At 41.0% G+C, this 27,967-nt stretch overlaps 1 protein-coding gene across 2 annotated transcripts; it reads right to left on the bottom strand.

Moving 5' to 3' along the window:
• Positions 1 to 27,967, bottom strand: prkd3 (protein kinase D3). 2 transcript variants are annotated; one of them, XM_061301094.1, is made up of 19 exons: positions 27,693 to 27,967; positions 25,911 to 26,512; positions 12,521 to 12,659; positions 9,228 to 9,359; positions 8,800 to 8,957; positions 8,433 to 8,631; positions 8,269 to 8,346; positions 8,012 to 8,198; positions 7,712 to 7,835; positions 7,406 to 7,483; positions 4,493 to 4,769; positions 3,993 to 4,045; positions 3,711 to 3,783; positions 3,519 to 3,625; positions 2,883 to 3,044; positions 2,043 to 2,141; positions 1,711 to 1,978; positions 1,508 to 1,593; positions 1 to 1,416 (listed from the first exon to the last, which is right to left on the bottom strand). In XM_061301094.1, the coding sequence occupies exons 2-19, from the start codon at positions 26,196 to 26,198 to the stop codon at positions 1,243 to 1,245; spliced, it is 2,682 nt and encodes an 893-aa protein (XP_061157078.1). In that variant the 5' UTR covers positions 26,199 to 26,512; positions 27,693 to 27,967; the 3' UTR covers positions 1 to 1,242. The 2 variants fall into 2 exon arrangements, with proteins under 2 accessions (XP_061157078.1, XP_061157081.1); XM_061301097.1 differs by having other exon boundaries at positions 8,433 to 8,628.

Raw genomic sequence — 27,967 nt, 5'->3', positions numbered from 1 at the left:
TGTTTATGCTGGGGCCTTTTATTTTCCAATGGTATGCATAGAAATGTACAAAACACCTGCCAATCCAGCGGCAACAAAGACAAGAGAAAGAGTGAAGGAAAATTGGAATGAACTCCCAAATCACAACAGCAGAATTAACGACAAACCCGCTGGACACTAAACTGGCATATGGGAAGCTTTCGATAATGTGCTAAAAGAAACAATTCAGACATCATACATACAATTTGTTTGCACATGGAATGGACAGTTTTGTTCTATGCGGCACCTCTGCTCTTTGGAATGATTCAGTTAACACACAAAAATAAAATAAAAAATCACATTCCACAAAGGGATGCTTACAAAGTTCCATTTAAAATAGTCTATATGAATACAATTGCTGGTTTCAGACGAACACTGAATGTAAAAATCGAATCGATTGAACGTACTGACTGATTACGTTTATTTAAAGTACTCCACCATTTATTTTTTTGTTTGGCGATAGAACAGATAACACTCACATTGAGAACATACAGACACACATCGGCCACTACTGAGCTCCAGCTACTTTTCACCAATTATCACTATTGAACACTGTGCATCGAGACCAGATGTAGCAGCAAATGGAGCTTTTTGTTCCATGGGAATGTTCAAAACAATATAGTGCAAAACACTAACACAATTACTAAATACATTAAAACAACATACAAAACACATACCGTAATGTGATTGTTCCAGTTTCATGCCGAAGGTCAAACTCACAAACCGTTTGGAAATGAGAACTTGCAGATTGTTTGATAAATTCTCAGGCCCCAAATCCCTTGTGAAAAGTGCCCTTTACTCCTGGGATAAACTCTCTGTCTCTTTCTATCAACCTCTTCTCACACACGCACACACACACACGCACGCACGCACACACACACACAACAGAGCCATATTATTACTGAAAAGGAACCACAACTGAATAAAACAACAAAACCATCAAGTTTATCTTGGTACAATTCTCCTTACATCCATGGAATGTGTTGCGATGATGCAAAAAAAGGAGAAAGCTTGTCTCTCCTCAGTTTCTGTTTTTCAGTGGCGCACGCACATCCTCAGTTTACAACTTGTAGCAGTGCAGGCATGCTACAAACTTGGCGTTTCCCCACGTATTGCGAGTCTTTGTCTGTTTCCGCAGCAAACAGTTTGGAGGGGCTCACAGCTCCCAAAGTTCCACGTAAAAAGTCCCCAGTGATCTTCCTGAATTAAATCCCTGGTGTGCCACTAGGGATCCTCGTCCATGTCATCCAGGTTGGGCGCCATGATGAAGTGTTTGGGGTAAACAAGACTGTGCTCGTCCGCGTACTCCTCCCAGCGTGCGTCGTCACTCTCGTGGGTGATGTAGCGTTCGCCTCGTCGCGTCTCAAAGTCCCTGAGGTCCAACCATGTCTGATAGTCCTGAGACGGGGCAAAAATATGAATCAGAAAAGCCAAGTCCAAATATGGAAAAAAAAATTTCAAGTCATATTGATCTCAATGTTGAAGTCACCTGCAACCAAGGATGGCTGAGACATTTGTCCACACTATATCTCTTCCTCATCTTCACTTGGAGGAGATTATTGATCAGATCTGTGGCTGTGACATAGAATGATTTGAAATTACGAAACATATCAGCTAAGTTCAGACACGTAGGCGGTGAAAATACGTGTTTGAGAATGACTCAGCCACAGTGCTGGCGGGATTTCCCATTACCTTCCGCTGAGATGTCCTTCCAGGGCGTAGGCGGGTACATGAAGTCAGCATTCTTAATCTGGTCATTGATGTCCTCATCCTCATTGAAAGGGAATGTCCCGCTCAAACTAACGTACACGATAACTCCCACAGACCACATGTCTAACGAGCGATTGTAGCCTTTACTCCGCAGGACTTCAGGAGCCAGATAAGCCGGAGTGCCAACCACCGATCGCCGGAAAGATTTCTCGCCAATGATGCGGGCAAATCCAAAGTCACACAGCTTCACCTGCAAGACGGAAGAGAAGTTGGCCTTTGCACAATCCCGTTTGCGCAAACCCTTCGGCGTTTACCTGAGGAAAGGGTTCTGCAGATGCCAATAGTACATTCTCAGGCTTCAAGTCACAGTGAACGATGTTTTTGAAGTGCAGATGTCGCAAGGCCACCAGAATCTATGGGAAAGAAACAAAGGGTGGGTCGGTGAGGGAGGATTAACTCAGCCTCAAAACCTAGATGACAGATTTCTATTATGAAAAACTATTGACAAAACAATGTCAGAGAATACTTCAGTCTTGACCAATACCTCACAATATCTCATTTCATCATCACGTCTCTATTTGCAAGCTGGCTCCTCATGCATGACTGTATGTGGCCTGCTACCAAAACCACAGCACGCCAAGCTCCTCCAAACTCACTGGCTATGACAAACATTCTCCTGACCACATCAGAGCCAGACCTGCCACAGCTAATGGGACTGTTGTTAATGAGGCTGCTTCTGTCTGAGGATCCAAGGTTCATTGAGGCTCAGGAGCCCACTGTTCGTCTAATCAGGCCGCAAAGCCACCGCATGCAGCAGCCAGTAATCCAAAGGGAGGAGGCCCTGATGCCACGCCGACAATTCCCATAAACAATTTCCCCACAATCAGGTCACCACAAGAATCAACAGGCCTGGACTTTGAGTAGATGCTTGTGTACAGTGGGATAACACAAACCATCAGGGAGCATACAGAGACAGAGAGATCATGACAGACAATAAACACCACAAGGGAAGTGAGTATTTGCTGAACCACTTAAGAAAAAGAAAAACTGTATTCATGCAATATAACCGTCAATTGAGACTCCCGCCATTTGGTTTTGAGACATCCAATGAAAACTGGACTCTTGAAGACATGACAGCGTAAAGCAACACAAACCTGTGTAACTAGAAACTTGGTGATTCGTTCAGGCAGTTTGCTCTTCTCACTAGAGAGGATCATTTCCAACATGTCGCCATGAAGCTTCTCCATCACCACAAACACCCGTTCTGGTGTCTCAAACATGCATTCCAGGTTGACAATGCCAGGATGGTGCAGATTCTGAAGACAGAGCAGACACAGACACATTATTATTATCCATCCATCCATTGTCTGTACCGCGTGCTGGAGCCTATCCCAGCCGTCATCGGGCAGTAGGCGGTGGAGACCCTGTACCGGTTGCCAGCCAATCACAGGGCACACAGTGACGAACGACCATCCGCACTCGCACTCATACCTACGGGCAATTTGGAGTGCTCAATCAGCCTACCACGCATGTTCTTTGGGATGTGAGAGGAAACCGGCGGGCCTGGAGAAAACCCACGCAGGCACGGGGAGATCATGCAAACTCCACACAGGGAGGGCCGGAGGTGGAATCGAACCCACACCCTCCGAACTGTGAAGCGGACATGCTAACCAGTGCTCCACCGAGCCTCCGGCCATTTTTATTTGTCTATTATTATTATTATAATTATTATTATTATAAGACTGACGAAGAGTAAAGAATCCAGTATGCTGGTCACTGTAGACATTCACCTGTAAAATGGCCACCTCATTCCTCAACTGGCTTTCTTGCTTGGTAGGAAATCTCATCTTGTCAATAACCTTTATGGCCACATCTCTTCCACTCTTTCTGTGTTTACCTAAAATACACCCCATAATAGGCATACAAAAATAAACAAAACATTCTCAAATGCTCATTTTCTGGAAATCAGGTGCCAGACCTACCTCCATACACAATGCCAAACTGTCCTGATCCCAGCACTTCATCTGAAAATATTTGGTACACTGAGGCAATATCCTGTTGAAAAACAAAACAAAACAATTAGCACACTTCAACTATTTGTTTGCAAATGGATATCAACTAAATCCATCATGATCAGATTCGAAACCCTCCTAAATCCCCAAGTGAAAGCTAGATTTAAGTCCCTCAAGTTTTTGCTAAACATCTAGTAGCATGCTTGAATGCAACACGGTCAGTACTGTACTAAATTAAAAGAGAAAGCTCACCACATTCTCTTGAATTTGGCAGTTGGACACAGAGATGCTTATGGACAGCTCTCCTGGGGAAGGAAAACAAACTGATAAACTGATGCAGTGGTCACTGGATCCTTAAGTAATGCCAAGCAGAGCTACATTGCACACATAGCTTTTTCTTCAAGCTTATCTCAGCTGCGTAAATCACAGATTATCACGATGAAGCGATCTATTATGCAATAAACTGGCTTCCTAATGTGTGACTGAAGGCTGCAAGTATGCACCGTTTCATAAGAGATTTTGGAAACACTGGTGCCGACAACGTAGGGAAAGCAAGGGAACATAATGGGGTGATAATTTCATAGGTTGGTGATGTAATCCTGGAGGAAAGTGTTGGATTTGGAATGAGGTACCGCAACAATACAATAGTTTCAATTTATAAATGAAAGGTCCTTCTAATTGTTAAGATGTGAAAGAGACATATAAGGAAGTCTCTCCTGATTTTGAAAACAACAATGATGCCTTCAACTTACTATGATCTTTGCCTGGACCTGCAGCACTTGTCACACTAGGTTGAGGTGTGACTGGCATCAGAGCCTGTCTGACGGCCTTCTCCCAGCCTTGTGCCACCTCCATGCCAACTCCCGAGGCGGCCAGAACGGGGCTGTGGTAGTGATTGCCATTGTTTTCCCCGACATAGTAGACCATGGTGTCTGTGATAATCTCAAAGCAGTGTGGGTTGCTTCCCTGGGCCAGATTATTGTAGTCTCTGCACTGCTCTACCTGGAGAATCTCAGACAGGGGGATTTCCTACAAGAGAAACAGCAGAAGCTCTGGCAACTAATATAATATGTACGGTATGTAATTTATACTTGAAATCATTCTTTCAAATGCGAAAAGGCAAAAACGGTATGTAACTCATACCTGAAATCATTCTTTCAAATGCGGAAAGGCAAATATAAATAAGACAAATTAAAACCGTACACAATGACAGTCACATGAAATTGTACAAAAAGGCAGTTCTTCGAAGAAGAGACAAAGAAAAAATTGCACACGCAACGAGGAACCCAAACAGAGATTTCCACTTAGAAACGACAATAAAATATAGGATGTCAACTCACACACTCCACTGCGTCTCATTAGCTGTCCGGTATTCGTCTCAGTGTTGATAACGTACTCCCAATCCTAACTTCTCCTCACCCTCTCTCTCTTATGAGCACACAACAGTCGGAGTCAACTTTAAAAGTCCCCCCATTCTCTCTATATTCGCTGTTAAATCAAAGTGAGGACTAGGGAGGGTCAAATGCAAAAAAACCTAGAGAGGTTTAACCAATCTGCACTTGCAGAGGCACACGCTGTCCCCTTCCGCGTGGCTCACCACAGAGTATCAGATGAAGTGCCTGCGGTTAGCGGGGCCGGGTCACGTGAACGGGCCCTGCGGTGGGTTTAAGCGCTCTGTTTCCCTGATTACAAGGCAGGGCTTGCCAGAGGCCCCATCTGAGCACGAGCCGCTGGCGCTACCACTAGCCACGAGACGAAAGACGCTGCAACTACCGTTAGTGGGTGGGTGGGTGTGTTTGTGGGTTTGACTGTGACAGGAGTCAATCTAGCAGAGATACAGCGAAGCCCCCTTACACCATAAAAGAGAAACCCACAAGTACAGGGGTCTCATCTTCAAACCAGGGGTTGTTATGGCTTCCAAATGGGGAAAATGGTAGCTATGCTTTGCAAGTGAGCCACCACGCGACCGCCACTAATCAAATTGGAAGTATAAAGCAAAGCGAGAGAAGGACAGTGGCCACATACTGATGAGCAACAGCCATATAAGATTTGAGTAAAATTACAGGATTACACTCAAGATATGCAACTCTAGTATCTGGATAACCTCTCCATGTACCTCTGAAAAGGCATGTGTAATGTATAGTCACCACAATTTAATGAGATCCTGTACCCAAAAGTATTCCTATCACTAAACTCACCTGTAATGGACATCAACAAGTATGTCATATAAAGCTTTATTTTTGTGGATACATTTGTTGTTGTAAGTGGTTTCATAATTTAAAAAAAAATTTTTTTTGGTCAAATATGTACATATATAACTATACTCTATATGTTGTAAATATCAAAAAGTTGGTACCCCTCGCTACTACGCGTTTCGTTTATCGTGGTTTCACTACATCGCAGATTTTTTTTTCCAAAATTAAAAAAACATTTAAAAGTCAAAATAAAACTTCTAAATTGAGGAAACAGGTGTTTAATCTTTAGGACAATGTAGTATTGCTTCAAATGTTCGTTTACATTCCATTAGAAGTCCGTTTTCGCGAATTAGCATCTTTCCGCTAACTCGTTAGCCTGCCCAGTACTTCTTGTTGGTGACCGTACTTCGCGGATTTCACTTATCGCGGGTGGTTTTTGGAACCAATTGTCTGCGATAAACGAGGGTTTACTGTGTACTAAAGATTATCATTTATTTACAAAAAATAATGCTTATTTGTTCATCTATCTAAGACCTATAATGACGGGCAGAATAAATTAATATAATCTTTCCCTCTGGTGGGATACAATAATACACCTGACAGTTAAACCTATATAATTAGAAAAATAGTTATTTACTACTGTTATTATTGTAAAGGCAGAACTATTTTGTATAAGCTAACAAACCAAATTTGATTGTACAGGTGGACTGAATGGTATGTTTTGTTGGTATGACCTGGACAGCAAGAGACAGCAAGTGAGACAAAAAGGATTCAAACTGCATCTTAATTTTAAAACACCTGCTCCACGATGACACACACCATCCCACTGCATCAAACCTCTCACCACACCACAAGGAGTTGTCTTAAAATATACAGTATGACATGAAGAATCAAATAAAAACATGCCAGACACCCGACAGACAAAAATCAACACATGTGGAAGTGTTTATCTTGTAGCTCCCTTCACTGAGTCCTCAGTGGGTAATTACCGTGTTATTAAGCTCTTGTGGTGCTGTAATGACCAAGTGAGGCGCAGGAAGTGCACCGCAATTGCTTTTCCGCTTAAAAACAAAATTAAGCTTGATTGAAAGCTTCAATGATCAGGACCATTTGACATCCTTATAATCAGTATTAGCAGTAATATTAATAAAGTCATACAGCTCCCCACTGTCTTTGGTGATGTTTACATAATTCCCAAAAGGGGAGCAGTAAATAGGCAAACGATGGTATGCAAATGGCTCCTGAGCGTCCACGATTGCACAATGCAGTAAAAGTGAAAGCTATGAAGGTATGCTCTAACAGGAACTTCAAGAAAAAAATATCTAACTAACAATATATAAGTTAGAGTTTTTAACATGGATGGTTCCATCCGAAACAATTCGTAAGCCTTGTGTACATGTTAAGCAATGTATTTGGTTTAATGTGTGACAAAACGATTATTTTCAGCGTGATACTGTAGTTGTTGCTTACTTTATAGAACTTGGCTCCTGTGTCGTTCTGAAAAAGACTTAGACTTTTGCTATCCAGCCGCCAGTAATGTCTCTTCCTCTGTCCAAAAGAGAGCAAACCCCAAGTGAGCACACAAGGAAAAAGGGAATCTCACAACAATGTCACTAAACAAGCATACGTGAGGCTATTTCTTGAAAAAAAAAAAATATATATATATATATATATATATATACTTTCAGTCCTGCTACGTGCAGAACTAGATAAAAACCCATCATGCAAGCTATCCAGGCAAGACGGGGTCAAATGGGTTTTGGTTGTCAGTCTCACCAAGTTGTCTCTGCTGGTATAATGAACCATCCAGCCCTCCTTCACCACAGTGGAACTCCGCCTCTTGGTGTGTTTGATGGATTGGACCACCCGCATCAGTGGGATGTTGGTGCTTGTGGAGGGACTAAATTCAAGTAAATAACATTTTACTTTCATTTACAGCTAAAAAAAAAAACTGTAGGTATATTTTTTTCAATTAGTCAAGCACAATTTGTAATTTGCTAACTGACATCATTTTTGGGTCCAGACATTTAAAAAATCTCATGAAAATAATATTTCATCATAATAATACTGCCATACCTAATAGTCTTAATGGGCTCCTCATCTTTCTCTCGGTCCAAGAAGGGAGAATCCATGTCGAACATCCTCTCCTCTGGAGTGGAAAGTTCCTCAGAGTCATCCATCCCTCTGCTGCCTTCCAATTCACCGCTGTCCACCTCCATCGTATCCAGAGTGATGTCCGACTCCGGGCCAGGGCTAGAAGGCTCTGCATATCAAGGTGCACGGATTTGAGACATCACAATGAAATACCTCAATGGATGTGATGTTGATCTTACCTCCATTAAAATCCACCTCACCCAAACAATCTCTTGGTACCTTTGAAGCACACCGCTTATGGCAGTTAAATCTGCAATCTAGTAGAAGGCATCAGAAAAACATGCAAATTGTCAAAACGGCAGAGATAACCATGAAGTGTAAAATATATTTTGATCTGACTTGCCTTTACACTGCATTCCCTGTCGAAAGAGTCCCTTGAGCAGACGCTTGCAGTACTGGCAGATAGTGGGTCGGGTATAGGTGTGGATGGCAAAAGTGTGAGGCACCTTAACCCGACCAAGCACCATCTTTTCCATCCAGATAGGCCGGCCGCTCCAGGACAGAATTCGCTTCCCTGCTTCTTGATGGAACCTCTGCTGCTGCTGCAGTGTATCCATGGGTAAGGGGAACACATGGAACATATAGTGAGTTGGAAGAGTATAGCAAAGAAGAGCATCATCGTTTTATTCATCTGGAGTTTAATCTTAAATAGTTGATTTAAAAACAAATTGCAAGGAGCTTATGCCATGCAACTTCTAAAGGGATCTCACCTCATCCAAGACAACCGCTGCATTCTCCGCAGGTACCGGTCGGGGAACTGAGAGGGACGGTCCTGGCAGCGAGACATTGGACAGTCTCCTCTTCCTCACACCGGTACAATTATTTGGAATCTTAAAGGCGCAGCGCTTGTGGTAGTTTAGCCCGCATCCTGACGTATAAACAAAAGCACCTTAGAGGTGTTACACTGTGGCACACAACCAATGGGCTGGCAGGGATTTAAAACATGGCTCCGCTGATGAGTTGGTTTGACTACCGAATTAAATGTGCAAGTTAGTCAAATGTTGAACACATCAATACAGTAAACTTTCTATCTGAGTCTAATGCATGAAAAAAGTAAAGAATTAGATATAAAAAACGAACCATGTTTGTGTGGCCCACCCGCAATTAAAATTGATGTGTGCGTGTGTGTGTGTCTAACCTTCACATTTGAGCCCCTGCCGAACAAGACCCCATAACATCTCCCCGCAGTAATCACAGAAGGTGGGGGATTTGTAGGAGTGGACATAGAGGGCATGAGGTCGAATCTGGAAGTCTTCAACTGTGGCTTGGGCTAGAAACAACAGTAAAATGATGTAACCAAACTTGAAAATCAAATCCATCCAGAAAACTTGGCCGGTAAAAAAGAGGGATGTTCTGAAGATGTAACGTGATATAGAAAAGAGAAAACTATTAATCACATTCATTGTGGCACAGTTTCAATATCAACACCACTGACAGCAAATCAGAGCTTTAAAAATGAGAAATGATTTGGGAAATATGGCTGCTATGTCTGCACTGTTACAGTAGAGGGCATCATATCTGTGCAGTTGCAAAACTTATTTCAATAAAAAAAGAGGACAACAGAACCCAGAGATATTTCCCATAATCATGTGTTATCAGTCCATTGTTGTTATTTATAATACAGAGGAGATGTGGATGTGTCCCTCTTCCTGTTTCTCTATTTTCTTACTCTGTGGTTTTGTGTCAAATAAACACTGAGCTCATTGTTGGCAGTAAGAGTTGGTTAGTCATATGAATGTGACTCACTAAAAATGAGAAGATGTGTAAGATTACGACAACAACTCCAGAATTTACATCCAAAATCTAGTTTCAGGTTGTGTAATGAGTAAGTCATAATTTGGGCTCACATAAATGGAATGTTTTTTCCTGTCATTCGGAGTGCTTATACTGTGTGTCTTTTTAAATTCCAGACATAATTTTGGAATTAAAAAAAATTGGTCAAGACATTAAATAGTGTAAAAAATAGCCCGGTCACCCTTGACCGGTCAAAAATAGCCCAATGACCGGTCAAGGGTGTGAGTCAGTCAAACCGTGTTGCCTCAATTAAGCACGAGATAATTACGATTTCAAAATTCCATACTTTTTCCAGACTTCTAGATTTAAAAAGTGACATTTAGGCAAATACATTGTATTATCTTGATTTCTTTTTTTTTTTTTTTATATGCTAGTTGTCAGAGAATTTAGATCGACCGTTACATTTCTACTTATGCAGTAAAATGCATTTGTGACGACTCAAAACAAGCTTCTCTGTTTAAAAAAGTACAATCATTGGTGGTTTGTGTTTGCAGTTTTTTCTTCAGGTGAACGAGGAGAAAGAAGGAAAGCATTTGACTGTCAAGATAATTGATCTGAAACAACTTTATGTACCGTATTTTCCGCACTATTAGGCGCACCTAAAAACTTACATTTTACTAAAAAAAACACAGTGCGCCTTATAATGCAGAGCGCCTTATAATGGATCAATTGATGAATTTGTTGATCCATACTGGTTGTACACAGTGCTCTGCCAAAATGTTTCAGTACGTTTTAGTACGACTAGTAAATCACAAGGTCGCATCGCTTCCCAACATTACGGCAACTGTAGTCAGGGGTCGTCACCGAATAGCTGTTGTACCCGCGAGGCTATTTCATTTCAAAATAGGCTGCTCCGTTAGTAAATCTACGGATCGATATGGAAGGGAAACATAGGTAAGCAGTACCAATGTGTTAGATCGAACTTTAGTCAGTTCCCATCATTTTATAGGAGATCGTTAATAGGCTGCTCTGTTAATGTTTCGAGTAAATCTACGAATCGATATGGAAGGGAAACATAGGTAAGTAGTACCAATGCGTTAGATCGAACTTTAGTCAGTTCCGAACATTTTATAGGAGATCGTTTGAGAAACGCGATTGTTTACAGAGGGCTCGTTGGTTATTGGCTAGTGGATGCATACCGCAACCCTAGTCAACCTCAGTTTGTTGCAGTATAGCTTCTATTTTATGCGCCTTATAATCCGGTGCGCCTTATATATGGACAAAGTTTTAAAATGGGCCGTTCATTGAAGGTGCGCCTTATAATCCGGTGCGCCTAATAGTGAGGAAAATACGGTACTCAAGGACTTGTTTTTGAATCAGAGACTCCATCTGTTTGCTTCAAGGCAGCACAGTTTCCATTCAGAAGCCACAAGTTTCAAACAAAGAAAAAGCATCCAACTTTCCGACCCAATGTCATATTCCCTACTAACATTTACAACAAGTGTTGTACAAGACAAATTTGGCTCTGCCGATGGAGGTGAACTTGTGAAAGATGGGAGTGAAAAACAGAACAAAGGGACAATCGGTCAAGCTGAACCGCAAACCTCATGTGCCCACATGGCCTTTGCGGTTGTACGATGTGACCGGGGCCGGCCTGCATATGAGAGCATGTTTACACACCACGGGCCTACTACAATCACTGGAAAAACAAGTCCTCGTCTTTTGAACACCGAGCCAAGAAAAAGCCACTTCTGCTTTTTTCTTACAGCGAGCGCGATTTTTTGGGCCTTTTTCTCCCAAAGCCACAGGATACAACCACGGGGTTGGTTAAGCGAAACTGACCAATGCTGATGAAACAAATGACTGGGCGGGAAAGATTCAGAGTTGACCAAAGGACATAGCTGAAAACGTGAATTTTCTGTCATGTAAAACTCATTGTTCTCTCGTTGAACATGTGAGAAACTAAAAGCACCTGCAGATGGAAGTTACAAGGTTGAAACGAGAGAAAGTAGGGCGTGCAAAGAACAACAAAGGGTGACACAAAGAGCACCCAAGACAAACACAGACAGTGAGGAACAAAAAGAAGGAAGTTCTCCAGTCTACATTCCTCAGCCCCGATGCCTGAAGTATCCTCAGATCTTGAATCTATACAATCTAAACCCCCGCAAACAATACTCTGCGCTCTGCAGAAGCGAGGCTAAGATTCAGAACAGGTGGTGTCAGGTGCTTCCTGAATCAAACACATTTGAGAAGAACCGTTGTAAGTCGTTATGATGTCGGCATTGCACAGGAAGTTGATTCATTCATAGCTGGGAGTAGCACGAAAAAACACCTGGACAACTGACACAAAGGTGAATCATGTCATGGAACAACCGAGCAAATTTCACCACAAGTCAAAGAGTTGGAAGGAGTGTCAGGTGATTCACTAGTAGTCATTCAGTGACGATCAAAAGATGTAAAACCAATCTTATTTGGATCGGAATGTTTTAGTAACTACAGTTGTGGAAAAAAAATGATTCTTTTTTTGAGTTTATATGAAATGTAAGATACTGATTCTGAATCGTTTGTGCCTTGAAATTGAATGAGTGTCGCTTTGAGTGCAGCAGCCTTAAGTTATCAAATAGCGGGTTCTTTGTGTTTATGCCATTTTTTGGGGTATTTTTCAGAAAGTTGTAAGCTACAAGACCGCATACATACCGGAGAGAACCACCTCAATTAGGTCTCCCTCGTGGATGTCCTCAGTTGAGGTCAGCCTTTGCAGGATGTTTTCGTCATTTAGGTCGTGGCGGAATAGCAAGATCTTGTCGTACATGCCAAAGAAGCCGCACTCTGGGAACTGAGGGGAAAAAGACCAGTCAGTTGGAAATACCTGTCAAGTTAGTGACAGAAGTAATGTACAAGACAGAAAACATACAGTTACATCATCGGTGCTCTGTTTATATCTAAAACAGACAGCGAGCTTTGAAAAGTACACCGGGATAAAGAACAATTCGGACTTGTTTGGTCCTGTTTGTCTAGACAAACTCAGTTGGCACTAGTGTGACTGAGGAGCAATAAAAGCTTTTGGGTGAAGCAGTCGGCAAGAAAGAGGAGAAGGATGTAAATATCCTGAAGCAAGTGGTGGAGGATCACACTTCAGGAAGTACAGCAGCAGGCAAATGAGTCACTTCCTGCACAGAGGCTCAGTGTCTTTTAAAACCACGAGTTGATCACAGCAGCGAATCATATGAACGAACATACATTGGCTCTATCTCCTATATTTTCAAAGACTGTAAAAGAATCATGTTTCAAGGATGGAAGGGAGGATGTGGTAGCAGATCAAAACCAGATGCACGTTTGGAATTGTCCTGCATCAATGCTACTCGGGAGTAAATGTACTGTGATGGTGCTTGCATGCCAAGCAGGGCGTCACTGGGGGATCTAACAGCTGTTTCCCTGTGAACCGGGGTAGCACACAATGGGTCACTTGTGACAATGCAAATGTCACCAAAGAGCACCAAGGCTGGCACGGACTCGACCAATACGGCGTGTGAAGACACCTGCAGACTCATAGCTGCCAACAAGTAGACTATTACAGAATTGCGTCACAAAAATTGAAGAACTGAACCGAAATTCTGAATTTAAACTGACTACCAGATTCACACACACAGTCTCCCTTCGGAAAAGAGACTTCGGCAATCCACTACCTTCAAGGCCCTCCCTCGTTACCCTTTGACAGTACTGTTTACCTTCAACCTTCCCAACCAAAGGCGGTGAACAGAAAGGGGTTGGGGGCATCCTTCCTGTGGTGACTGCTGTGTCACAGAAAGGTTTTCACTCAGCCGACATGCCAGCTCTCAAACCCGTACGCACTCACGGACACAATTGTCAGTGCAGCTGCCAGCTGTAGTCAGCACCTCTTGGCATTCAGTGCAAAAGTTTCCACAAAAAACAGGTCTCATTCCACACCAGGAGCATCTGCAGGGTGAGAGGGCAGAGGATAATTCTTTTGTTCCATACCTCATTAAATCAAGTGGAAGTCAGGGGTGCAAGAACAATAGATTGGCAAGTTTTTCGGACACATTCCAACACTGCGTACCTGAATGCATACTCGGATCACGTGCTGCTTCCTTCCTACATTTAATAAGACCATATGCCGGTGGAAAATCATCATGCCCCCCGCGCCTGCTTAAGTAGCATCACCAACACGTGGCATAACATCCATCTTTAGCGCCCATAGTGGCCCGAGCATCTTTTGTCTTTTGTCGTCCTCAAACGGAAATCAATTGAACTGAGCGGTAGCGACCACACACGCACACCAAAGACCCCGGAGCGTCGAATCTGCGTGTGAGGTCCACAAGTCAGCCTGGAAAGACGAGTGGAAAGGAGCTTTGCAGTAGTAAGCTTTTGTTAAATGTGCTAATCTACCATTGATATGCTAAATCCTGTTATGAGCAAAGAGAGAGAGTGTTAGGAAAGTCGAAGAAAATAGGAGCTGGTGAGTGCCGTGAAATGTGAAATATGGTCTTATTTCAACAGAAGCCAAAGATGAATTACCTCAAGACACTTATGAGTTACCAACAACGCCAAGAACATACAGTATACCCACTAACCACACGTTTAATGATTTCCAAAACAAGAGGAGGATCAAAGATAATCATGTTCAGTTTTCATAGATACCGTATGAGGTTTTTCAGTTTACAGTTGTGTAGAAACTGAAGTGCATCAACCATAAAAGGGAGAACATTTTGTGGTACCATTGAAGCTTGAGCTTTAGGCAGTGAACACACCTTTATTGACAACAAACTTGTATGTTTGTATCTCTCCCTCTCGGACTCTCTCTTTCTCTCTGTCGCTCTCTCTCTCTCTCTCTCTTTCGCTCTCTTTCTTTCTTCTACTATAGGTTTGGGCATGCACAAACATAACCAAACTTAATTGCTCAAAACAAGCAAAGTTGCAGACGTTGGCCTGCAATTCCTAAACTGTTTTAATGGTCACTGTTTTACTTGTTACCATGACATTTCTAACTTGTTCAAAATTTGACGTTACATAATTCCGAGTGGTTCATTTCATGTAGCCGAGATTTTTTTAAGACACGTCAACAGGACAGACAAAATTGGGGAAAAATCCAGCAAGGTTCCATAGAATGCTCCTCCACCACCAGAACCAAACTTCCGCAATGTTGTTGGGCTGCTCAACCATGAACCTATTGACGGTTTAGCAATATTTCAGAGAGGTGATAAACGCAACCAATTAAAAACAATTCAATAAAGTGAATGAAGTGAACATTTTAAACCAGAGTCAGGAACTAAAAGACACTGCTTTGTTGATTTTGCTTGAGGTGCAGAGATTAAGAATGTCACAAGATCTGTTTGGTACAAGGTGCTATTACCAGAGAAAGACAAATCCATCCTTTGACTGATAATGTCGCTTTTGTAAAAATAATACAGACTTATCACACTACCCCGGAAATTCTCCATCACAAGCTATTGATGTTATTCTCTGTAGAATGCCTGAGAGAAGAGTTGAACTAACAGTGTATGTCATATCACAGCATCACTTAATGTGCTTTAATTTACAGCAAATACTGTAACTACTAAAAAAAAAATAGTTACAAAATAACAGTGATCTGCGATGTGTGTTTTCTAAATAGGGAAAAGCTGTTTAATGTGGGAAAAAGACACAATTTTGAAAATACTCAGTTTGCTCATCCCCGGTCGCTCGGACAGACGTGAAAGCATCACTCTGAATCTTTAAAGTTCTTAGGTAATAATAAAAAAGTTCATAATAAAGTTCTTCATATTCATATTTCATCTTTTTATGCTATCTTACATAACATTATAAAGTGAGCAACAGGAGCCACAAAAAGTGCATTCAGCTTATAACAACAGCTAGCAAAACATTACTTTGCCAGTGAATAGTGAACACGTGAGCTACGCTAAAGCTAATTCTCCACAAAACTAGACGAAAAAAGAAGCCTGAGAATGAGCAAATTACTTGAGTATTTCCTATAGGCAAAAAAACAAACATCTAACACAAACAATTAACCGTTGTATGCTACATTTATGTAAGCTACTCTTAACATTGTCCAGAACTGACTCTCTGACAATGTCCAGACTTTTTATAACCTAAAGACAGATTATTAATTCAATTTGCAAGATGTGAAATGTTTACACAATGTCAGACAGGAATGGTTGGGCTACACCATTTGTCCATGTCTCGGTTCATTTAGCAAATTGCTGTAATTGTTTTGCCAAGAGTTTCAAAATATTGTAGAACATCTAATTACAACCAAGGATTGCTTAAGAAGCTCCATGCTTCTCTAGCCGGTGTATGGAGAGAAGCATTTTCTTGGCCTGCGCCAAAGAAAACACACTACATCTGGAGGTAGAAAGTTCTACTAATAAGCTGTGTACTGTATGTATCCTTGACTTAATAGTTCATCCACAAGAAGGAGTCTTGTTCAATTGAAGAAAAGGAATAACTCATCCAGTCGCTCCTCAATACATGCTCACATGTGACAGTGGGCCGGGAAAGCAACTCCACATTTGCCGCGCCTGCAGCATCGAAGAATCCTAATGTTTGGGAGGCCAGCCAGAGACGAGCGGTGACTTTTTCTCTTTTGTGGGCTGGCTTACATTCCAGAGAATGTAATGCAGAGAATGTGTCAAGGTTCATTCAGAGGTTTAGCTAGTTAATGCTGTGTCATGGTAGAATGAAGAAATATTTTTCTACATTATTCATCATCGTTTAATGCTCATCCTGCTAAGCCTATCCCAGCTGGTTATCAGTCAACTAGCAAAAGACCTGTTTCAAAGAGTATAGGGATTCTAACTTTACTGCCAATGATAATAATAAATAAGTAGAATTTATAGAGTGCTTTCAAAAAATGAAGGCCTCTGTATTTCACCCCGCCACAATGATGGGTTTGTGACCAAACTCCTTCTGATTTCACATAATGTTGCTTTAAGGCTGGCCAAAGATAACCCCGCAATTATTGCACATGGCCTTTGAATATTGGAATCGAGTGAAACAATACTCTTCTGTAGTAATCGTTTATAGTAAGTGCCAAGGCAATGAAGCAGAGCGGAGTTATTGGTGGTGAGATCACTATTTGGTTAGTTGCCTTTGTATCCACAATGAGAGCCATCTGGCTTTTCAGCATATCTGACTATATGTTGGAAGATGTGCAGAGTTGCTTAAACATTGACTTAAGTGAGTGAGTTGTCACAATCCGAAATTGCAGCTTCAGCATTCTTTTTATGTTCAGTGGTAGAAACTCAGCTTGCTTTTTCTGTAATTGTGCGTGCATGTCTACATAAGTATTGCGTGTGCTAACAGTGTCCAGAGAGCAGGCAGAGAAGAGGAAGCCTGAGTCACAGGATCTAAAGCTTCTCAGGAAGAGAGCAGAGTGATCTAAGACTTGCTTGGCTCGGCCCTCGCACACCACTGATGAGTTATTGCTTTGCTGCGATCCGCCACTAGTGCCTGAGAAATATATTGCAGCACGTACTATATCTCCTGCTCAAATAATCAGGTTGTGAGATTAAGATGCGGCAACATACTATCGCAAATTCTGTGTTTGCAGAAAGTGAGGGAGGGATTAGCTACCATACATGGAGCTAGGTTCTAATTTTTAAAACCCCTTCCACTCCGTCTCGCTTTTTTTTTTTTTTTTTAAGACGAGATTAATGGTGGCCAAATTCCGAGACTTGAGCTGTCACCTTTCTCAAAAACCAGAGCCAGAAAGGCAATATCTGCAAATGTTTAAACAGACGGGGGAAGAATAATAGCAAGTGCACTGGAGGGAGAAGCTATGTGAACATGGACTGTACAGACTGTGCTGCCTCGCTGACCACAGCAGATTGGAGAGCAGGAGCAGTGAGACTATGGAAACAGGGAGTGGCTTCCAGAGGAACTAGCCAATGACAAGTAGAAGAGTAGAAAGCGACCCAGTGACAAACTGACTCATACTATTGAGATATTTCTGTTTGCAAAATTGCAAACTAATTTACAAACCTGACTTTTGTTTGTTTGTGAACTGTAATGCAATTATGGCTGAATAATTTGTTATAAATAGGAGTGCCAATGACATTGCTTAAGATGCCCGGTGCCAAGTGTACCAGTCCATGGTCGGGTGGTTGGGGAGCACTGCTCCAGAACAATCAAGGTTTTTTTTTTCTTGTATTTTTTTGTTGTTTCAACATTAATTGCACTTCCGCTGCCACCTTCCTATCAGTTTGACAGATCATGCACTTCACTCAAAGACAGGAAAGGCAAACAGTACTGTGAAAACAATATAGAATAAGACATTCTATGACCTGCTGCTGCCGCATGGATCAAAACTGTCAACCTGACATATACGTTTAGTAGGCATTTGCATTTTTCCAATAAAAGACGATTCATTATGTACCGTGATACAAGGATGATACATTTTAAGATGGAACAATTTGATAAAGTACAGCTCAAATTGAGTGGCTATGATGTTAATAAAAGACAACCATTTTACAATAGAAATTAACTAGTCAGTACTGTAAATGCGACATGTTCCTTTTAAATTTAAACTCAGTGTCAAAACTAACATGCAGTTGGCTCGTTGCTTTTCCACTTACATTCCGAATGTGACGCTTGAGTGTTATTTATTGCCAATTTTCTAAACAAATCTAGAACAAAGCAATGTTTCAGCCATTGGTGGATTGAGAATCCTAAAGCTACAAACAATATAAGAACCAAAACATATACGTATTTTCTAAAATTCAGTGTATGACCATTTTACTTCAGGTTGCCAGCTAGTTCAAGCCAAGGAGCAAAAAGTCAGGTTGAGTATAATGAATGTGAGCTATGCTCTTGCCATCAACACAATATTCAATCATAGATTTATTATTCAAGGTTGGTGAAGTGCCTCAGTGCATAATACCGAATTACTAGAGGTGATTGGCTTCACGAGGTCAAAGTCTCTTCATTAATAAATGGCTCATCTGACTATTGCCAACCGATTCAACCCATTCAGACAGCATTAAAAAGAGATTGGATTGATGTGGGATAATCTCACATCACTGGCTTGGTGAAGGGCATTCCAAAGCAAAGCCACACTCGGTAGCGGCCCTCTGGAGACGGTTTGGCACCGAATGAATGGCTACGTTCTGTGCCTGCCAATGGGTCTGTTCCAGCCTTCCCTGCCCAGTGCCCTTGGAGAGGACCACCCTTCTCCGCTCTGTCATTCCGACTCTTGTGGCTGAGCCTTCTGTTCTGCCATGCCACTTTGCATTTAAAGGAGAATGAGGCAGCAGAAATGTGCACTGCAGATGGTAGAAATTACTTAGCTCACTTAACTTCAGAGATGTTTTTTCCCTCCCCCCCCCTCTCCCTTTTCCACAAATTACTCCAAGACCGGGGAAATTGATAGATTCCTTGTGCAAGAAAGCCTCTGAGTAACACATGGAAAACTTTTGTTTCTTCAGCAGTCCCAATTGTGATATCAAGTCAGGCAACTCCATGGCTTTGAAATACCTCAGTGTAAGGAACACTCACTAAAAGTCATCTCCGTTGGATAAGGGCTGACACCATAGCTATGTGTATTCAAAACCAATTGCAACACTGCTCATATTGACTCAAGAGTGACTTGTTTTTACTTGTGAGGGTGCTGAATGTGCTATCCAGGAAATGTCTGGCACCATGTATAGCACACATAAAGGCCCGTGTCGAAAGGGGGTGTTAAAGGTGTTGATTTATTTAGTCTTTCTGTTAGTTTTGGTCAATGTGAACAAGTTCCCAAGAAATGCCCCACCGGAATTTCAATTTTATTTTTGGAATATTATTTATTTATTTATTTTTTATTATTATTTACCACTTGTTTATTCAAAGAACAAATTATCTAAGTGATGAAATTGTAATAAAATCAAACATGCAGTAGCCTGCTGCAACATTATCGCAATTAATTTTGAAACGGAACATTTCCTGAAGCTCACTTGCACAAGGCAAGTAATATTTCTGAAAGATGAGCAAACCAAAGAATCCTAATAATATTCTGCTATTTCGCTCTAAGTTTATGAAGACAGCCTTCTTCTGCCTGAAAGTCTTTTGTCTCGCTAATTACAGAGACAGCTAGTCAGGCCTTGACCAAGGACGAAAACCCACAGGACTGACAAAACTGGTGGGGAAACCTGTGGCCGAGGAAAATTTAAATTAAAGTATCTGTTATAGAAGTGCAATTCAAAGCAATGGTTCAATTTGTTCTTCCTAAAACGTGCTTTCCTAGCACCATTACAATCCTTTTCCGATGGCAACAAAAAGTCATGCCATTCTAGCCATCTTATTTCTGGGGGCTTTGATGTAGTGTAGTGTAAAAACGATTATGGACTCAGGCAAACAGTTTCCATGTCAATAAAATGCAGATTACAGTTCTTTCCAGACTTTGTCAAACTCGTTTTTTTGGCGGGCCGCATTGGAGTCATAGCTTCTTTCGGAGGGCCATTATGACTGTCAACTCAAATAAATGGATGAGCACTTCATATTATATACAGTAAAAGCGACAAAACTAACGGACAAATAACTCATTTTCAAATTAGACGAGTAAAAACTGGTCAAATGTTTAAACAAAAAAAGGTATTATCAAAAGTGAAGACAATTTGCAATTCTAGTAATGAGAATTTGATGCACAATTTGTCTTCGCGGGCCACATAAAATGATGTGGCGGGCCGTATCTGGCCCCCGGGCCTTGAGTTTGACACCTGTGATTTATGGGGACAAGCAATGAAATGACCAGAGTGGATTCAAAAATTTATCGCATACCTTAGAATTTACTTTTTAGTAACAGTTATTTCCTATGGAATATTTTGTTCTAAATACTACATAAAAGAAAATCGGAAGTGGATCAGCACTCTGGAACAGTTTTATTCAACCTAGCAGGTTCCAGCTTTGTAACTCCCTTGTAAGCTCTTTTACATTACAAGACACCTGAAATTGCCAGGGTGAATGGAAATACTTTATTCCCGTCCAAGAAAGCAACTGGTAAACAGAATGTCACTCTCAAAAAGTCATGAACTTTTGTCCAACAACCACTCCCTTGATGGCTACACACGAGGACTTGGGCGACACTAGACAGGAAAGGCACGACAAGCGTAGGCGATAGATGTTTATCACGCACCATTCACTGAGCCCAAAAACTAGACAGAAGAGATGGGCTTGACAAGTGAAACAAAGCTGCCCCGATGTGGAAATACAATGGTGCCTTGAGGGATGAGTTTAATTTAGTCCGTGACCTTGCTCCTAACTCAAAACACTTGTATCTTAAATCATCAATTCCCACCGAAATGAATGGAAATGCCATTCATACTCTATTCTAGCATCACCCGCACCCAAAAAAATGTAAAAACAGACCGTTACTAAATACTTAAACAGGATTTAACTGTCATTCAATTGAATGCTACTCCTTCTTGGCGACATGGATAAGACCGGCACACTGATATACTTTTTCTGAGGCTTTATTATGAATCCTGCCTGAATGCAGCAGCCATATATAGTGCAGAGCGGCATGTAGAACTCAAGTGGGATTCATAACACCTCAATTTTTGTCACAGCTTATTAGTAGGCACTAGTTTTAGTCATTATATAGTACGTAAGTCAATATAGCATCAAGCTAGCATACTGAAAAGCTACAATATTGTTGTCGTGTTGTGGTGTAATTCTCTGTTTAATCTTTAGTTTGGAGTTGCAATAAAACAGTGTGAAGCCTCTTTTTTGAAGAATTGTTGAGTATTTGTTGTGAAGTTAACTTAAATGTCACCATAGAGCAGTAGTTCTTAACCTTTTTCCTTGTTCGCACCCCATTCAATTCACCAACCAGTTCTCGCAACCCTAACCCTAAATAATTATTATAATAATAATTGGTTTGCTTTACAGCTATAAGGCTTAATTAGCATTATCCCTAATGCCAATTAACACAATGACTTCTTGATTTCCAGAATCTTTCGCTTTTTTCGGTTATTTCCGTTCCATTAGCCCCGAAAAATTGTAAATTTCCCCCAGGGTATCCTCGCACCCGCTAGGAAGCATTCTCGCACCCTTAGGGGGTGCGAGCACCCCCGGTTAAGAACCACTGCCATAGAGCGTTTGTATCTAAGGTTTAAATTTTCAAGTCAAAGCATAAGAAATAAATAATCATGGATAAAAATAATGTCATGTTTGTCCATGTGAAATGAGGATAGATTTACTGTTAAGTAAAAAGTGGACCTTTGGAAATAAATTTTAGCAATGTAATTAAAAAGATAAAAAAGACTGATGTTGTAACCCCCGAGAGCATGAAGCTGTGATGCAGAGATTGAACTAATCAGGATCGGGTGACCGTGGACTACAGTTGACATACTAAATGCACTGAATATTTTCAATTTGTTGCAATCTCGTAACAACATCAGGAGAAAATCAACCCCAAAAAAACATCTCAGTGGATTATTGCTAAATCGAGAGTATGAATGAGTACACTGCATAGTCCTTACGATTTACAGCCTACGTTACCTCAAACCATGAGAGTTCAACAGAGGTAAGAAAGTCAACCTTGAAGCCATGATATGTTGTATACAAAAAAATGTGGGAGCATTGAGACACTGCACAAAAAGCAAACCACATCCTGGGTATCTGCTACAGCATGAAGGCTTGTATCCATGGCTTGTGAGAGGTATTTCTCTGCCAACAATTTCAGGCTTAACGTGGTACCAACTCTAAATTCAGACTTGTGTTCAACTGTAAAAACCCATTAAAACCAAAATGCGTAAAAATCAGCGTTAGAACGAGCATGAATGATAAATCGCGAGGGTTCTCTGTACTGTATGTTCGAATAAATGCTTTTCTGAGTGTTCACCACTTCTGACACAGCATTTGAGTATCAGTGAATGGATACATTCACTGCAACACAAGTGGCAGAACGACACAAATTTGTTGCACGAATGAGTGTTGAACCACTTTGGTGAAGCAGAACATTTTTTTTTCTCAGCAGAGGAAACTGCAGCACAGAGGGAGAGGGGTGGATGAGAGGGTAATATTACCACATTACATCTGCTGACAGACACAGGAGGTTCTGCTGACTAGTGAGATCTTGACATGGCCTAAACTATGGTCAGCGACCCACAGGTGAAAAGTGTTGGCAAAGTTCGGCACACTGACAAGGAAAAAAGGTTCACAATTGCTGTGCATTTCTTGCAAATAGTGAGGCAAGGTTGGAGTGGAGTACAAAGCGCCTACAGTCATAATTTCCACAGATATCAAAGCCATATGGCTGGTTTTATGAAGCAGCTGCTGCTGCTGTGGACTGTATTTAACAAGGTTTAATCGAAGAAATGCACAACAACGTGGTGGAATGTTCTGGACATGTTCCGCTGCAATGATGTCCGCAAAATTATCATGTCAAATGATTTACAGCATGCTCAGCAGTAAAGTCAGAGTTCATTGTATACTGATGTATGTATAATTGTAGTGCACATTCATACACTGTGCGTGGACAAAAGTATTGGGACACGTAGTCTTTTTATTAAATAAAAGGAAACTTTGGGGTTGGACTGTCAGCTTCTAGTCTTCTGGAAATATTTGTTACAAGCCAGAGAATATTCTCATTCAACCATTTTGTTCTCAACTGACTGTTCGGGTTGTCATTTCAAACTCTCATTCCAGCAGGCTTCAGCAAATTATGCACAAGGTTAGTTAAGGCCTGGGTGTTGATGTGAAAAGAAAACTTTCTACAGGATTTTGGAGGGCCTGACCTCTGTTCAAGTGTAGGTGTGTGCTGCTGGCTCAAGGTCTTCTGTTTCAAACTTACCCAACTAATCATTTATTGACTTTCAAAATCATGCTGAAAGAGAAAGGGGTCTTTCCCAAGATAATCCCACAAAGTATTGTCCCGAAACACCAACCCGAAAAGTATGAAGATTCTCCATGAATCTGTGTTATACAAGTGACCTACGATTAAGACAAACAACAAAACCTGCGGCCTTTTATTTCCATCACCGTATATGATGATTTATACTGATTTCCTCAGAGATGTTGTTCTAACTTTGAATTTACATTTTCCCTGTTCCCTACTTTTGCAACAATGCCACTACATTACAAATCCAACGTACCATACGTGCAAACAAATCAGTAGTTACATAACCAACAATGAATCCAAGCTGCTGTCAAGAGCAAAATATTAACAGTCATCTAAAACAGACCTAATAAAATTCGCCATAATATCGTCTCCATAATTCCCAAGTTTGCTCCACATTTACCTTTCCTCACTTTGATCAATCATAATAATATAAGAGTGACCTTCCCAAATATTGAGGCCAAGGCAACTGATTGAAGTGCACTGTTTAATCAACCCCCCCCCCCCCTTTCTACACACAACGATAATTGCAGTTACAAATGGTGTACTGTAATCATAATTACACACGAGCGGCGAAAAAAGATACAATGTGTGGGATGCACTTCCATTTCATTATTCAAACAGGATCCGCAGAGCATTAACCCAACAAACATTTACCGAAGCTGGAAAATAAGCAGGCAGTTTAATACAAAGGGATATTTGAAATGTGCATTTGAATTCAAATTAAAGTGTCAGTTAAAAAGTGCACAAAGATTTCTTTGTGGTCTGATTGGGTTAAGATAATTAACTGCTTTTAGTTCGAAACCACCACACAGTTGTGTCATTTTTGTAAGAGAAATAACATTTTACAATTGTAAAAATGCCCGACACGGAAAAATACTCCTTATGCGAATACATACATGCTGATTTTCAGGATAATGACGCAATGCTAAGCAGAGTTAATTAAATAATTTTCAAGGGACAACTTTGAATGCAGGTATTATATAAAATACAATGCACCACAAAATAAGACAACACAGACACACACTGTTCAGCAACTGAAGTCAAATGTCAAGTAAGAGAAGGCCTTCACACAATGAAAAATATTGCGCAATAAAAATTGTCACCACTTTTTTTTTTCTGGAATTTTAACTTTCTTTTATAACAATTCCAAAAATCATTTTGTTCTGTACTATAGTGAGTGGAATGTCCCTTAAGCAGGACAAAATCTTCTGGAGAAATGTGCCTCAAAGGAGGGTTTTTTTATGGTTACATAATCATATCTGCAAGCCATCCGCTTAGTGATCATCAAAAGGAATAATTCGACAAAAAATATCTTTCTTTTTTTTTTCTTTGGCGTTTGTGTTTTCATGATGCCAGCCAAGAAGGGTAAGACACCAGAAACTTGCATACAAAGTTGTACACACATTCTGTCTCATCAGCTAAGTGGCTGTGTGCTATAGCTGAAGCAACAATAAAATGACATCAATAATAAAAGAACGGAATGTACGTGGCACAGTCAACTGTGTTTAATATTTACGCGAAGATATGCGCTTCCCAGTCTCAAAGAAGTCAACTTCTATTAACAAGTCACCCTCTCCACTTTGGTAACCGCTGTGTCACCCCGAAGGAAAATGAAGAATTTTATACTTACATGATAATGTCTGACAGTTCAAATGTTCCCAAAAAAAATCCGGTTTGGACTTTATCAACTCAAGAACAGATTCTTATCCTAAGACAATATCTAATCCATGAGCAAGTAAAATAATAAAAACATCTGTGCTAATATAAGGCTACACTTAACACAGAATTATTAGGCTGGCAAAACAAGTGCCTATGAAGCGATCAATCTAACATAAGTAGCATACAAAAATAGACAAATAGGTACAATTACTACAGTCAGGAATGAAGTCTAACGTTGCACTTTCGAGGCTGAGTTCATCTTTGGCAACGGTAAAACCGCAGAGGAGCGATTAAGCATGATTGTAAAACTTTTGAGAACCGACGCACTCAAATGCAACGTCACTCACTAACTGTCCACCACTTCTATTGTGTGTGTGCGCTTCTGCTGTGTCAGTTTCAGAGCAGGCGACCCAGATGTTTGTTTTGGAACCCCTCGATAGATGAATATGGTTGGTTGACAACACGCGTGCTGATGCAGCATGTTGCTCCACAACTGCCTTCAGAATAGCTGCTTAAATTGTAGTGGGTATGAATGTGTTTGTGAAGAGATTTTCTTTGGGGGGGGGGGGGGGGGGGGGGGGTTGAGGATCTTACCTTCTGGTCCACTATAGAGCACACTAGGTCCTTGACAGCCGACAGGGAGAGGTCATTGCCCTCCAGGTTCACTGTCTCTCTGGTCAACCCAATTTGCAGCAGGAAAGACACCCCATGGAAAGAGCTACGGGAGTTGGTGGGGCTGGGGACACTGTGGTTTCCATTGGACAGCCGCGAGTAGAGCGGTCCGGCCGAAGATGGCGACAAAATGGGCGGTAAGGTCGGGTGGTGCGGATGGAGAGAATGTTGAAAGGCTCGAGGTAAGGATGGGGGAGAGGAGGCAGACATTGGCTTTTTTTCCAATGGCGACGTGTAATGCTGAATACCAGAAGGTTCAGTGACAGGATTTATGGCGGGGAATACTTTTGGTACTCATAAATTCTACTGAGTCAGCATTGTGTTGTTGTTGTTTTTTTACCAGTGTCACCTCAGATCAAATCAGGGGGAAAGCCGCTGGTCTCACCTGAGCTCATACACTCCTTCACAATATGGAGAAACAACTTGAAATAAGTCTCTAGAATATCACTGTAGCAAATGTCATATCTTGAGATGGTGCTCCTTGCCTTTACTGAAGTCACTGATCCACTCTGACCACAGGAAGCCTGTCACCAAAAACAAACACAGACATGTTTGTAATTTAGACAAAGCAAGGATCTACACTTACTAAATTAAAAAACAAACATTTGAGGGCCTCTGCCTGTTTTTTAGCTTGACTCATTTTGCACATTCATCCATCAATCATACCATCCATCCATTTTCTGAACCGCTTATCCTTACAGTGTTCAATTAACCTACCATACAGGTTTTTGGAATGTGGGACTCCAGATTGCGCATTTTAAATATAAATCAAAAATAACCCCACAACCCACAAACTTTATAAAGTACAGTGCTTAACCCCAGAACAGTGACTCTAAAAGTGTCGAGCCATCTTTGGCAGTATGCAGAAGAATCGCAGAATGAAATATTCAAACTGTACATAGTGTTAGAGTTGCTTGAGCTTTTTGAATGCAGAAAAATACATTTGTTAGTGAGTTAAATTGTCAGCACTTTGCTGGCAGGGTGTACCCCGCCAAAGGCTGCTGGCATAGGCTCCAACACAGCCGTGACCCTCATATTATTATCATTATTATTATCATCATCATTTTAAATCCTATATTTGAGTGCAGCATTACTGTTTTACCTGTAACATTAAACACATTTTTTAGGAATAAAACCTCTGCCTTGTTTTGGGACACTTGCACCCACTACATTACTGTGCTTTAATAATAGTCTATTTTACTTGAAGAGCGAAGTATTTTTTTAGGTAGTATTTGGTGTAAAAACTTGAAAAAACACTACTGTCCTACGTCATTATTACTTACCTATTTTCATAAATATACAATCAATGTTTAGATCAAATTATCTACACGTAAAGCCATTGCTCTCCACAGAGAAAGGCCACTCCAATTAAATGTAATAAATAAATAACTATTAACTATTTATAACGAACAGCTTCCTGACATTTAGCATGCATGAAAACAATAGCATCGCAAACGAAGGCTTAAGAAACACATATTTCCAATATCTAAGATAACTTAAGTAGTCAACATCTGGAATTACGGTTTGAAAAGGTATAAACTTCTATTCATGTACTGGCAGAACACAACCGGAGCCCACACAATAACAACTTAACAAGTTACACAAGCTTGAATATGGACGTCAAGCGGACGTTTCGCTTCGGTACAACTTTTTGCCGTTCCAAAGACAAAGGTCTCCTTAGATATTTTAAAAGTGATCCTTTACCTTCACAGTCAGCGAAGGACGCATTTCTTTCCAATGCGAGTGGACCGAACAAACTTTGAATCTCCATCAACTACGGAAAGCAGCGTCCCAACTTTAACTTGCTAAAATTCGTCGAGGAAAGGCCAACTTAAATAAAACAAACACCGAAAAAAAAACCTCGCGCAAACGCTTGATGTGAGCAACGAAAACGTCCATTTATTTTCCTCTTATCGTTGTTTCAGATACTGTAGTAAATTCATGCGCATCTTATTATCCTTCCAGCTGTGACCACTCCC

The sequence above is a fragment of the Syngnathus typhle genome, linkage group LG16, assembly GCF_033458585.1.
Source record: "Syngnathus typhle isolate RoL2023-S1 ecotype Sweden linkage group LG16, RoL_Styp_1.0, whole genome shotgun sequence".
Taxonomy (NCBI): domain Eukaryota; kingdom Metazoa; phylum Chordata; class Actinopteri; order Syngnathiformes; family Syngnathidae; genus Syngnathus; species Syngnathus typhle.
The sequence above is the reverse complement of the archived record's forward strand: the minus strand, read 5'-3'. Positions and strand labels throughout refer to the sequence as shown.

Bases quoted from the DNA above. Each gene is read 5' to 3' on its own strand.
- prkd3 (XM_061301094.1), bottom strand. From the start codon at position 26,198: ATGTCTGCCTCCTCTCCCCCATCCTTACCTCGAGCCTTTCAACATTCT. The intron at 8,632-8,799 runs GTGAGATCCCTT...GATACACTGCAG, and splicing joins CAGCGGTTGTCTTGGATGAG to CAGCAGCAGAGGTTCCATCA. The intron at 3,784-3,992 runs GTGAGCTTTCTC...GTTTTTCAACAG, and splicing joins GCCAAATTCAAGAGAATGTG to GATATTGCCTCAGTGTACCA.